Source organism: Euleptes europaea, chromosome 19 (genome assembly GCF_029931775.1).
Source record: "Euleptes europaea isolate rEulEur1 chromosome 19, rEulEur1.hap1, whole genome shotgun sequence".
Lineage (NCBI taxonomy): Eukaryota > Metazoa > Chordata > Lepidosauria > Squamata > Sphaerodactylidae > Euleptes > Euleptes europaea.
The window spans coordinates 9645902-9659631 of record NC_079330.1 but is presented as its reverse complement, the minus strand read 5'-3'; the positions used below and the strand labels follow the sequence as shown (position 1 = coordinate 9659631).

The 13730-nt window shown below is 47.5% G+C and overlaps 1 protein-coding gene across 1 annotated transcript; it reads right to left on the bottom strand.

The window, feature by feature from the left end:
• Window positions 1-2210: 2210 nt before the first annotated feature.
• Window positions 2211-7614, bottom strand: TPRG1L (tumor protein p63 regulated 1 like). Its single transcript, XM_056865382.1, has 5 exons — window positions 7414-7614; window positions 5454-5545; window positions 4221-4397; window positions 3691-3844; window positions 2211-2418 (listed from the first exon to the last, which is right to left on the bottom strand). The coding sequence occupies exons 1-5, from the start codon at window positions 7609-7611 to the stop codon at window positions 2224-2226; spliced, it is 816 nt and encodes a 271-aa protein (XP_056721360.1). The 5' UTR covers window positions 7612-7614; the 3' UTR covers window positions 2211-2223.
• Between the last annotated feature and the right edge of the window lie 6116 nt (window positions 7615-13730).

Below are 13730 nucleotides of genomic sequence, written 5' to 3'. Positions count from 1 at the left end.
GCCTGCTGCTGTAGGTTTTGCCAGATTCAATCTCTGACTATCACGGGCAGATGTGTTGGGCTGGGCAGGCCACCTTTCTCTTGTCCCCTTAAGCTAAGTCTGGACCACATGCCCTCCAACACTTGTTCATGGACCATTCCAGTGGGCCTATGGAAACAATTGCAACCTGACAGGCCTGGTTGCAAATTAATGTCACTTCTTCCCGGATTTAGAGGTGAGCAGTGGACTTTAGGAACCTTATTCTATCTGGTTGTACTGCACAGGCCAGCCACATCTAAGGCTGGTTTCTTGGCATGTGAACTGTTGGGAGGATGGAACTTGGGAGGTAAGACATTTTCTTCCAGTGGGTCTTTGCCAGCTGTTAAGGGTGAAATTATTAAATTTGGACCCCTTTGCTTCTCCCCCCCAAGTGCTTTTAATTATTTGTTCATTTGACTAGGTCGAAGTCTGCTTTTAATACTGTATTGGGGGGGGAGAATTCTGTTTTTGCGCACTTGCTGATTATGCTGAGGTTTCTGTATGGGTTTTACATTTTCGCTAACTGCCTTGAATACCTGTGGGCAAAAAAGCAACCGAGATGCAAAGACGGAAGAGAACAGGGAAATTTCAGAGATCTGCTTCTGTAGGAAAATGGAAAAATACAAGCGCCAGATGGAATGATGAAATATGCAATGAAGTGACTGTTGTGGGTGCAGAAGGAAAACGGGCAGCTGCAGAAGCAAGACATTATGGGATGGAAAGAACATATGACAGAGAGGCCCAGATACAAAGTATTAAAATCCTTTTCCTTAGTTTCACCTTGAGTGAACATAAAAATCAGCCATGCCTTAAAAACTAATCCCCATTTAAACCAGTAGTCCCTTCCTCACTTTCAAACACACATGAATCAATACAATTTAAGATTCACATTTACTAACGAGTTTAATAAGCTTAAACATACATGGCTTAAAACAACAGGACATGGGATCCATTACATTCCGGCATTATCATTCTGCAGCGTTTCAGAGTCTAACATCATAAAATATGTGTTTACCAGAACCACTGTTAGCAGTATTTCACCATTACACATATTTTCAATAAAGTGACAACCTGATTGTAGAAAGATTTAGCGAGCGGACTCAAGGTACAGGCAGGGATCGAAAGCAACTCATGCAGGCAAAGTGGGAAGATGCGTTCCCCCACCCCCTGGCAGTACCCTGCATGGAATGCTCCCCTAGAGAGGCTCCTAACACTTGCGGCAGGTTTTTGGAGGTTGTGGGAGCTGCTCCTGGCAGGAAGAGCTTGAAAACGCGCGAGCACAAGTCTCATTTGGCCTTGTGTATCCCAGCTATAAAGCGTTCATTTGGTACAGCACACTGTCACTTTATTTACTTCACATTGTTCAACTTTGAGTAACTATATAGGCTCTCCCATGGCCATCTGTTAAGCATGTGCTTTGGTGGTATTAATTTAGGTTAAAAAAAATAAAGCTAATCAAAAATTCCCTTTCCTATAGATAGAAAAACTTGATCCCGTGTGGCAAAAATTCTTACGAAAGCAGACCACGTTGCACATGTGTTTGCAGTGAGTATTTCCAGATGTTGTCCAGTAACGAGAAGCCATAATTAGACGAGTCTGCACTGGACCTGTGTAGAGTACTTAAAGGCAAAATACAATCACTCAACCTCATTTCAATTCACCACAAACATGCAGCGTCAAATTTAAAGGTTAATTTGGATGCAATCAAAATGGGTTGTTTGGCTAAATAGTTCATAACCCTTTCACACTGACCAGAATCATCCCTTTAATTGGAGAGCAGCAATTTACTCTACAAAAAAAAAAAAAAAGATCTCAAATATATAGAAGTGAGACTTGCAATGGCAGTGTCTTCACAGAAGGGGGGAAAAACATCATGAACATGCTTCCAGGCATAAGACATACTTAAGAGGGAAAGATCTTAGCTACAATAGTGTAGGGTGTTGATATCATTCATTGGATTAATGAGAGGGTCGGTGGTGTGCAGCAGGAAAGAAGAGGTCTGGTCATGACATAAAACTGATACACCTGAGAAAGTGACCAACATAATACGTGAATTTTACAACAAGCGAGATTTCTGTCGAGCGAACCTAAAACTAACCAAACCCATCAACGTGCTTCTCCCACGTTTTTCTTCCGAGAAGCTGCTAGGCAGTGACGTCTCCCCTGCTCTTCCTTGGGTGAGCGAGAAGCCTTCTTTATTGTCTGTTAAAATCCGATTTTCCCTCTTGTCATTGAATAGCCGAGTTTGGCCTCGTTGTTGATGAAAGACATCAATCCCAGGTAGGTCTCAATGAGAAGAGGCCGTTCCAGCACCAGGACTCCATTTGCCCTCCCGGGCAGGGGACAGTCCTTGTGGGCCTTCTTCACGGCTTGGATCAGTTGCGTCTTGAAGTTCTCTAACTTTAAGGGGGTGGGGGAGAGAGGGAAAGTTTATACGTACCTGTAAACTATGAGTCACATCAGTTTTTTTAGATTACTGAGCTTAAGTCACTCTGCCTTAGTAAAAGCATCGGCCCAATATTGCCCCCACTGATGGTGAAACTGGTGTTAAATTTAGTTTCATAGCCTTCAGCTGGGGGACGCTGAAAGGAGATTTAAAGAGTCATGCAGCTACCTCCTTGTTACCAAGGGGGCTCAGGCCTAGACTTGTTTGTCCCCCCCCCCCCCACGTTACAAATAATTTTTGCAACAGACCGAGCTTTCAAAAAGTGAGAAATACGTAACTCGGAGGTCTAAGCTGGAGCCCACTGTTGTAAATGAATTCTGGGATGGGTTTGAAGGAACTGTTTATCTTAGAAAGACTTGAGTTTGTACTAAGATGTCTTTCAAAGGACAATTAAAGCCAGGGAAATTTCAACACTGTATGAATGCTTAGGGCTGTACGAAGCTTGTGTAAAAGGAAGTCCTTGATTGGTTCTTGTAGGTTATCCGGGCTGTGTAACCGTGGTCTTGGAATTTTCTTTCCTGACGTTTCGCCAGCAACTGTGGCAGGCATCTTCAGAGTAGTAACACTGAAGGACAGTGTCTCTCAGTGTCAAGGGTGTAGAAAGAGTAATATATAGTCAGAAAGGGGTTGGGTTTCAGCTCAAACCCAACCCCTTTCTGACTATATATTACTCTTTCTACACCCTTGACACTGAGAGACACTGTCCTTCAGTGTTACTACTCTGAAGATGCCTGCCACAGTTGCTGGCGAAACGTCAGGAAAGAAAATTCCAAGACCACGGTTACACAGCCCGGATAACCTACAAGAACCAATGAACTCTGACCGTGAAAGCCTTCGACAATATTTTAAGTCCTTGATTGTGGCTAAAAGTTTTATTTTTTATTTTTACAGAAGTAGAGGATGGAGGCTGGGTGGAAAAGGCTGGGAGATTAATTTAAGACTAGACTTGTTCTACTATATAGTTTCCAGTTTCCTCCTACAATCTTGAGGAGAAAATTGAAGGCTGCTGGATCCTCCCCTACCCCGGTAAAAAATGAAGCATAAAGAGTGATTATGTTTAGGGTGTCTATACATACACACACCCTAAACATAATGTAATAATTTACACATGATTTCCTATCTTGAAATGCCCTGAATTGGCTTTAAAATTCCCTGCATTACCAAGTAAGAAATAGTTCAGCTTCAGCCCAAGCCACCCAAAGATTCTATATACAATGACAACTGACTTGGCAAAGAGAGGCAATCTTCTCATCTGCATCGGCCATTGGATGTTCTGTAAAAGTAGCATATGGCACGTTCGAGGACCACGGGTTCCATCTATTGATGAAGGAAGCACGGCTTTGCTTATCCCACTGAACTCTAATTCCAATGCCTTCCCGCCTAAAAAAGGGAAAGATTTCATGTGGTGCTTGCTCAAACTGGTTGCTTTAAGTTTTACTACTCGACCTGTATGTTGGCAACAGATTTCATGCAGTTTGAAAGTGAAAGTTAGAACAGCCACAATTGTATTATGCAAAACCTTTAGCAAACCGGTAACAGGCAAGTTTCATGTGGCACTATAACTAAAACATAGGTAAGCTGGTGGCAGGAGGCTGAGCTGAACTTGGAAAACACTGGCAATCAGAACTGTAGAAAGCAAACAATTTATATTGTTACTATCCCCTAAAGGGTAGACACGATTGTGTCTCACTATTAAGGATGACAAGTCTTATTCTTTGTCCAAGACGTTCTCTCCCACCCCACCCCAAGAACATACTTATTCAGTGACTTCGGAGGAAACTCAAATTCTCCTATGGAAATCGTGTCAACTGCATTAAGTGATATTCTGGTCACTTGCTGGCACTGCAGGCTGATGAAGTCATATTTACAGATCAGCAGGGACCAATCTGTGATAAGAACCAAACGTTCCTTCTCATTGTTCCAGTGATCAATTCTGAAGAAGAAAAAGAACAGTAAGCCATGACATATTCCTTCTGTCATAATATTGATACAGCAGGTAAATTTGCTGCTACTGGGATAGAAAATTACTTGCTTTAATGAGGTCTGACAATACTACCCACCCCCACCCCAATTTTAGACACACCCTTATTTTGATAATTGCACATTGTCAGCTTTAGGATACGTACATAGTAAACTGTTTGTGGCTCAGTTATAATGCTAAAAAGTTAAGATCCTGAAAAATAATTTAACGAAGGATAAGATTATAATCTGTACCTTACTATTCACTTGCCTCCCTGATCTGGATGGCCCAGGCTAGCCTGATCTCGTCAGATCTCAGAAGCTAAGCAGGGTCAGCCCTGGTTAGTATTTGGATGGGAGACCACCAAGGAATACCAGGGTTGCTGTGCAGAGGAAAGCACTGGCAAACCACCTCTGTTAATCTCTTGCCATGAAAACCCCAAAAGGGGTTGCCATAAGTTGGCTGCGACTTGACGGCACTTTACACACACACACACACACACATTCACTGGCCTGAAGTCATTAAGGGGTGCCCTGTACAAGAACCCTGGAGGAAACAGCTGTTATAGCAGTGCTTGATAAATCTCCAAGGTATTTGAGTCAGCATGAGCAACCCTGCACACCAGTCGTGTAAAAAAATTAAGCACAACAGGGCTAGGACAAACTGGCCACGGTGGCGCTTTGCAGTAAGCAAAAGTGATTTTGTAGGTTGAATCAAAAGTGACCACTGCTGAGCTTGTTCAAACCCCAAACAAGTCGATCTGGTTCTTAAAGTGGCCATTCAACAAAAGCAGAATGCTTACATAGCAACTGTTCACATCTTGCAGACTATGTTTTGATAGATGGGTCAGCTGACACAGAATTTTCTTAGAGTCTCATGACAATTGACAATTCCATGTATGCTTATTAACTATCAATGCACCGCATGCAATTCTGAAATACCAACGTCCTTGTTCTGTTGGGGGTGGGGGGAAACGAAGCAGGGAAAAAAAAACGTGCATGGAATCGGGCCACCAGGTCGGTTACTTACTCAGTCAGTAGCCATACACTTTGCACTTCTCCATCTTCGGTAGGCATTACAACTACGCGGATCTCGTTGACAGCCTGCTCTATTGTCCCTGGCTACATTAAAATGAAAACAAAAGAAATGCATTTCCCAGAATCTTGCTGGGGGTGGGGGAAGAGTGTGGAAATGTGATGAATACTTTTTCAGCTTCATATTTCAAAGATAAGAGACGAGGCAGAAAACTGTAGAGAGAATTAGAGTGCCTAAGTGGAACGGTATTAAAAACCAGCCTCTTTAACAAGGGTAGCATTAACAACCTGAACCTTAAACATTTATTCTTTCTGTGCTGGCTGTGGCAGGCCAACAGGCCTACTTCCTGACATCTGTTCATCTGCTACTGAGTTTGCAATTAAGCTTTCTAAGAATCCTGGGGCCTTCGTGTCAAAAAGCTAGTTCTTAGCTCCCCTCTGTCCTAGAAAGTGAGCAAGCAGGTGTAATTTGGCACGCTCCAAAATTCAGCTTTGGAGGGGCGTTTTTTTTAAAAATAGCACACACAGTGACCCTAAACTAGTTTGCACAGAAGCCTGATATATGCCATCAAGCACCAAAAGCCTGAATGGATCAGAGCATTCGTTGCTCCAGATGCCACCAGCAGCACCCCAAAGAGCAGCACATGAAGATGACGACTCTCTTCTGATATTTCTACCTTATTAGTTGGTATCCTGGGCTAGACTACTATCGACCATGGAAGCTCCACTTAGGCATCTTGGTGACCAGCCAGTGATCGATCCCACAATGGTAAGTGCTCCTTCCCTGGAGGTTTTTAAGCAGAGGCTCAAAGGCCATCTGTCAGCAATGCTGATTCTATGATCTTGGGCAGATGATGAGAGGGAAGGCATGTTGGCCATCTTCTGGGCATGGAGTAGGGGTCACTGGGGGTTTGTGGGGGGGAGGTAGTTGTGAGTTTCCTGCATTGTGCAGGGGGTTGGACTAGATGACCCTGGTGGTCCCTTCCAATTCTATGATCCATAAGGATTTGAAAGCGCTCTGCGGGATCAGGGCTAAATAATCCACCCCCAATCCTTCCCCATAGTGGCCACTCAGATAAGGCACATGAACACATGAAGCTGCCTTATACTGAATCAGACCCTCGGTCCATCAAAGTCAGTATCGTCTACTCAGACTGGCAGCGGCTCTCCAGGGTCTTTCACATCACCTACTTGCCTAGTCCCTTTAACTGGAGATGCCAGAGATTGAGCCTGGGACCACCGGCACGCCAAGCAGGGGCTCTACCACTGAGCCACAGCCCCTCCCTCCCCACAAAAAAGGCCGCACTCCTCCCCTGCCGTTGCCTCTCTCCCAGGTAGAATACCCCCACGCATGGAGGCTTTAGTTCCCTTAGATCCCCTCCAGCTCTCATGCTTGCAAGGCAGGGGTCTTTCTAGAGATGCTGGGGATTGAACCTGGGACCTTCTGCCTGCCAAGCAGATGCTCTGCCGCTGAGCCAGAGGTAGAGTGCCCCCACGCATGGAGGCTCTAGTTCCCTTAGATCCCCTCCGGCTCTCATGCTTGCGCGGAAGGATGTGTTTGCAAGGCAGAGGGTCTTTCCCATCACCTACTTGCCTAGTCCCTTTAACTAGAGATGCCGGGGATTGAACCTGGGACCTTCTGCCTGCCAAGCAGATGCTCTGCCGCTGAGCCACGGCCCCTCCCTCCCCCAAAAAAGGCCGCACTCCCCCCCTGCCGTTGCCTCCCTCCCAGAGGTAGATTGCCCCTGCGCATGGAGGCTCTATCTCCCCGAGATCCCCTCCGGTTCTCATGCTTGCGAGGAAGGGTGTGTTTGCAAGGCAGGGGTAGATTGCCCCTGCGCGTGGAGGCTCTATCTCCCCGAGATCCCCTCCGGCTCTCATGCAAGCGAGGAAGGGTGTGTGTGTTTGGGGGTGGTTGGGGGGTGTCAAGAGCTACCCGGGGGTCTGGTCCGTACCCGGAAGACGAAGTACTCCTTGAGGCGTCCTCCGCGGGTGGGGTTGCGCACGCTGAGGGGCCGCAGGGTCTGCCTGGGCAGGAGGGACGAGGAGGAGGCCCGGTCCCCCGGGGGCGTGAAGGGGACGTCGGCCTCGGCCGCCGGCACCATCAGCGCCGCCTCGCCGGAGCCTTCCACCGAGTCCCGCAGCTGCAGCATCGCGGCCGGGAGACGCGACGACCCCGCCGCCGCCGCCCGGTTTTGTGTCCCCTCCGGCCGGCCCGCCGCCTCGCCAGCCCCGCCCCGCCCCCCGGGCCGCTCTCGCCCCCTCAGCGCTCGCCAGGCCCAGCCTAGGCCGCGCCGACGCCCAACCGTCCCGCCTCGGGGCGGGGCCAGAGGCAGGGGGCGGAGCCCGGGAAGAAGCCGCCCAACAGGGCCGCCTTGAGGGCCGATGACGCAAGCCGGGGGCGGGGCCAGAGGCAGGGGGCGGAGCCCTGGGAAGAAGCCGCCCAACAGGGCCGCCTTGAGGACCGATGACGCAAGCAGGGGCGGGGCCAGAGGCAGGGGGCGGAGCCCTGGGAAGAAGCCGCCCAACAGGGCCGCCTTGAGGGCCGATGACGCAAACAGGGGGAGGGGTCAAGGGAAGGAGCGGGGACGGAAAGCCGGGAAGCAGCCCAACAGGGCCGCCTTGAGGGCCGATGACGCAGAAAGGGGGAGGAGCCTGGGGAAGACACCGCCCCACAGGGCCGCCTTGAGGGCCGATGACGCAAGCAGGGGGAGGAGCCTGGGGAAGGAGGCGGGACGGACAGCCGGGAAGCCGCCCAACAGGGCCGCCTTGAGGGCCGATGACGCAAACAGGGGGAGGAGTCGAGGAAAGGAGGCGGGACAGACAGCCGGGAAGCCGCCCAACAGGGCCGAGTGACGCCGGCAGGGGGCAGGGCCAAAGACGGGGGGAGGGGAGGAGGGAGGGAGTCCTCGCGCGCGGCCCAATGGCTCCTCGTTGAGGGGCGGGGCGAGAGGGAAGGGGCGGAGCAAAAACGGAAGGCGGGGCGGGAACTTGAGGCGGAATGGCGGGAGGGTGTCTGTATACGGCTGTGCTTTGATGCGTGTCTTTAAGGGCCGTCCAATCGCTTCCGACTCGTGGCGACGCAGTGAATGTGACCTCCAATACGTCCTCTCGTAAGCATCTTGCTGACTGAGGGGCGGGGCTTCCTTTGTGGAGCCAATCAAACTCAAGCAGCCTTGTGGCAATTCACGGGTCCCCCCCCCTTCGCTACACATTCCAGTGCAGGTGCGCTTCGTTTTATTGCGCTTCGCAGATATTGCTTTTCCGGGCAAGTCTATTGGCGCCATTTCCCCAGCAGCAAGAGCTCGCTTCGTCTCACGTTTTGGTAATTCTTGCAATATTTGTTACACGACATTTTAAAGATATAATGCTATTGCACATCTAATAAATAGACTGTACGCGCCTCGTTTTATTGCGCTTCGCAGATATTGCGTTTCCGGGCAAGTCAATTGGCGCCATTTCCCCTGCGGCACGTGCTCACTTTGTCTCACGTTTTGGTAATTCTTGCAATATTTCAAACTTTTTCAATATTGTTACAGGACATTTTTAAAGATATAATGCTGTTGCACATTTAATAGACTGTATGCAGAGGCTCCCAAACTGTGCTCCAAGGGGGGGGGGCGTAGTAGTGCTTTTGCTTGGCATGCAGAAGGTCCCAGGTTCAATCCCCGGCATCTCCAGCTAAAGGAACTAGGCAAGTAGGTGGATGTGAAAGACCTCTGCCTGAGACTCTGGAGAGCCGCTGCCGGTCAGAGTAGACAATACTGACCTCGATGGACCAAGGGTCTGATTCAGTAGAAGGCTGCATCATGTGTTCATGGTGCTCCACGTAGTGCTCCGTGACGAATTTCTCTCATGAAAAGTGCTCCATGACTCAGAAAGTTTGGGAAATTTCTGCCAGTTTAGTGTAAACATAACTTTTCTATGCACTGGGCTACCAAAAAATTGCAAGCGAACATTGCAACCTCTCCTAGGCGAGGTGTGCTTGCATAAGCTTTCTTAGCCTCAGGACTTTTTTGTGGTGGTACTGACTTGCACCTCTTTTGAAGGGGGGCTTTCCCAGGTCCTGCGGGGGCAATTGGTGGAAATTGGTGCAGCCATAAATATCACTGACACTTTTTAGAAAACATTTTAAAAAGTCTGGTTAGACTCCAGCCGCCTTCTTCTGGCACTTCAGATGACCATGAAATCCTCTTTGCACTCTGAGCAACCTAAAAAAAGGAAATTAAAGACGTCGGCTGAAGATGGATTAAGATGTGTACCCATGAAAGAAAGCTTGATCTTGGAGACTCTTACAAAGGAAAAACAAGAATATGTTAGTCTATGAATTACATTTGTATAGACTGATTGTTTGGATAGGGAGGCTACACACATTCGACACAAACAATAGCAAAAGACAAAATAAAAACACGTCTTTGCTCAGCTTCCAAATAATCAATAAAAGACTAAAAACAATAAATTGATAAACAAATGGGACAGAGAGACCAGTGGGACTGCATTTATTATAAGAGTTATATCCCACCTTTCCTGCTCGTTGAAAGCCCTGGGGTAGAATAAAAACAATAACTGAAGAAGTCGAAGCATGTAAATTCAGTGGAAGGGCAACAGAAGGAAGGCAGAAAAGACCTTGGCATCTACTGACCCTGCTTCCTTTCCTTTTCCCCTGTTCTACAATTGTCAGAATTCTAACCATAAGATTTCAACATTTCAGGCAAGACAAAAGCTCCATAAAACAACATTTACAGTGTGATCTGAAAGCTGTAGGTGATATCTTGCAGTGCAAACATGTTTAAAACATTGGGGGTAGACATTGGAACTACACGTTTTCAGCCCCAGCATTGTCTTACTGTTTTCCAGGATTATTTGCTGGGGCACACAAATACAGAAAGAGGGTTCTGGGTGGACTTGCTGTTGGGTGAATCAGAGATGGGTGCCCCCTTTAAATCTGGAACATGTTATGCCTCTTTTGATTGACTGTCTGACTATTCTAGATACACAAGAGGGAGCTAGCTGCTAAATAGTTTCATGGAAGGAAGCCGAGGAAACACCTTTGTTCTAGATTTGCACCGTAAGGTAATTTATTTCCCTGATAACTTTTTAAAATTCTTCCACTATCAAAATATTTGTAATTCACAGTGGGTAGCCGTGTTAGTCTGTTTGCAGTAGTCAAAAAGGGCAAGAGTCCAGTAGCACCTTAAAGACTAACAAAAATATTTTCTGGTAGGGTATGAGCTTTCGTGAGCCACAGCTCACTTCTTCAGATACAGCTAGAATGTGAATCCATCAGTCTTTAAGTAGAGGAACAGTATGTAAATGTGAATAGCCGGCTTGATTGGATTAGGTGTGATATGCACTTTTGATATACAAAAAAATATTTGTAGCATTTGTTTAAATGCTGTCATGTTTAAAAGATGCATTGCGTTTCTTTTAGCCTCAAAAGCATACCCATGGGGCCATGGCTAGAAAAGACTGGCATGCTTCTATGTGTCCAGTCACTTCGGGAGTCAAAGTCTGCCTAGTAAACGTTGGGATGTGACGTCACCCCGTGGGTCAGGAATGACCTGGTGCTTGCACAGGGGACCTTTACCTTTAGTGCTGCGTTTAGCTGGCAGAATGGCTAAATGGTATTTCTGTTCGTTCCAGCATTGTCCCTCATAGTCCTTGAGCTGGCTGGCTTTCCGTTGGCTGGAACTGTTTTGAGAACCACGCTGATGATAGCTTCTTATCTTGCACACATGTGTTAGAAGTTGGAGCCATTTTACCCCCCCAAAATGTGGAATACAATGGATTAAAAATGGCTTTTAGCTGGGCAGAAAAGTATTTCCCAAATTTTGTAAGATTACTTTTCAACTACGGTTGCCAACCGCCAGGTAGTAGCTGGAGACCTCCCGCTATTACAACGGATCTCCAGCCGATAGAGATCAGTTCACCTGGAGAAAATAGCCTCTTTGGCAATTGGAATCTATGGCATTGAAGTCCCTCCCCAAACCCCGCCTTCCTCAGGCTCCGCCCCAAAAACCTCCTGCCAGTTACGAAGAGGGACCTGGCAACCCTATTTTCAACAGAGGGCGACTTCCTATCTCTCCCCCCTCCCCCGTTCTTGAAGCATATGTTTTATTACCATGAATTGTTAAAAGACGTAATTGGGATGACGTAACAGAGCAATGGCAGTACAATCAAGGAAAAGTTTTCCCTGCTTCGTTCCTGCTGATTAGATAAATTGGGCCTTCGTTTTGATCATCTGTTACCGGGTTCTTTAGTAAGACTGCAGGAAACTGTTCCCAGAAGAAGAGGCCTCCCTTCCCCAGCAGTGGGCCGAAATGGCTCTTACTCATTTCATAAAGCATTAATCCTCGTTCAGAAACAGATCGGTCCCGCTTTGTACTCGCTCACTTAACAGACGTTGGACGGCCTCGGCTTTTCGTCCCTGGTGTCTTGAATTCTAACGAAAGCCTCTCAATTCCACTTCCTGAACCCGGTGCTCTTTCTTGCAAAAAACGGCTCCAAAGTAAATAAATAAGAACTGCTTATAGCTTTGGCTGCAGTTTCCCCTTTCTAGCCAAACTCTTAATGTCTGTTGCAGGTGGAGAATGTTTTGTGCTTTCCAAGTAAGATTTTTTCTCTCTCGTCTAAGGAGTCATGTTTATGAAGAATTTAGGTAATAAGCACCAGCTTCTACAGAGACAATGGGTGACTATTATTGCTAAATTTACTAATTTGTATCACTCCATCGCTATACTGTAGCACTGCATTGCGAGGGGGGGTGATTTGGGACAACGGGAACGCAAATAATCCGCCTTCAGCATCTTTCCACTGATTGCCGGCTCAGACGAAATTGTTTTTCATTTCCACTCAGCCGTAAACCAAACCATACTTGATTTTCCTTTGATTGGTATCCTTTTTCGTCATTCCTTACCCAAACACGAGCCCTCTTTGCGGTCTTATTCAGCAATCTTTTGTTGAGGCACTTTAGATGTGGATTTATCTACTGCATTATTTCTCACAAGTGCAAATACATATCCACAGGAAATCCTGGGTTTCCAATTGCATATACCGAAGTGGGAAAATAGGCATGTTGACCAATTTGCACAAAGTGGCAACTGCGTACGGAGAGAATCATGTGTAGTGTGCGCACTTGGCATGTGAACACATGAAGCTGCCTTATACTGAATCAGACCCTTGGTCCATCAAAGTCAGTATTTCCTACTCAGACCGGCAGCGGCTCTCCAGGGTCTCAGGCAGGGTTCTTTCCCATCACCTATTTGCCTATTCCCTTTAACTGGAGATGCCGGGGATTGAGCCTGGGACCTTCTGTATGCCAAGCAGATGCTTTACCACTGAGCCACAGTGGTAGGGGAGGGGCTCTAGCTCAGTGGTAGAGCATCTGCTTGGCATGCAGAAGGTCCCAGGTTCAATCCCCGCCATCTCCAGTTAAAAGGACTAGGCAAGGAGGTGATGTGAAAGACCCCCGCCCGAGACCCTGGAGAGCCATGAAGAGGGGCCGTGGCTCAGTGGTAGAGCCTCTGCTTGGCATGCAGAAGGTCCCAGGTTCAAACCCTGGCATCTCTAGTTAAAGGGACTAGGCAAGTAGGTGATGTGAAAGACCGCTGCCTGAAACCCTGGAGAGCTGCTGCCGGTCTGAGTAGGCAATACTGACTTTGATGGACCAAGGGTCTGATTCAGTATAAGGCAGCTTCATGTGTTCACATGCCAAGAGCGCACACTACACATGATTCTCTCTCTCCGTACGCAGAGTTGCCACTTTGTGCGAATTGGTCAACATCCTGCCCTGTGCAAACTACAAAGCCCCTTTCTGTTTCTTGCTGGTCCTTTTCAGGCCGAACTTCTCCTGAGTCCTTTTAAATCAAAACAGCTATAGGCCGCTGACTGAAAAATAGTGTGTCTCTTGCTGCAATATGGCTGTTAAATGGCTGTAAAGCATCCTGCTAGAAAATGCAGAAGACACAAAAGAATGCACCCAAATTCCTCAGCTATCTTAGAAAGGCTAGGATGTATGGTATGTTTTTGCAGCATCTTGGAGAAGTCGCCTTTATTGGGACGGAGGAGACAAAGAGACTCTTCAGGAAACATTTCTTTGAAACTCTCTTACCAAGGATTTATCACCCTGACCTGGATGGCCAGGGCTTAGGGTTGCCAACCTCCAGGTGGTGGCTGGAGATCGCCCACTCTTACAACTGATCTCCAGGCGACAGAAATCAGTTCACCAGGAGAAAATGGCTACTTTGGAAGGTGGACTCTGGCATTACTCCCC

Excerpts from the sequence above, each read along its gene's own strand:
- TPRG1L (XM_056865382.1), bottom strand. The coding sequence starts at position 7,611 with ATGCTGCAGCTGCGGGACTCGGTGGAAGGCTCCGGCGAGGCGGCGCTG. Across the intron at positions 4,398-5,453 it reads AGTGTATGGCTACTGACTGA|AATTGATCACTGGAACAATG; the intron begins GTAAGTAACCGA and ends TTTCTTCTTCAG. Across the intron at positions 3,845-4,220 it reads CCTCCGAAGTCACTGAATAA|GCGGGAAGGCATTGGAATTA; the intron begins GTATGTTCTTGG and ends TCCCTTTTTTAG.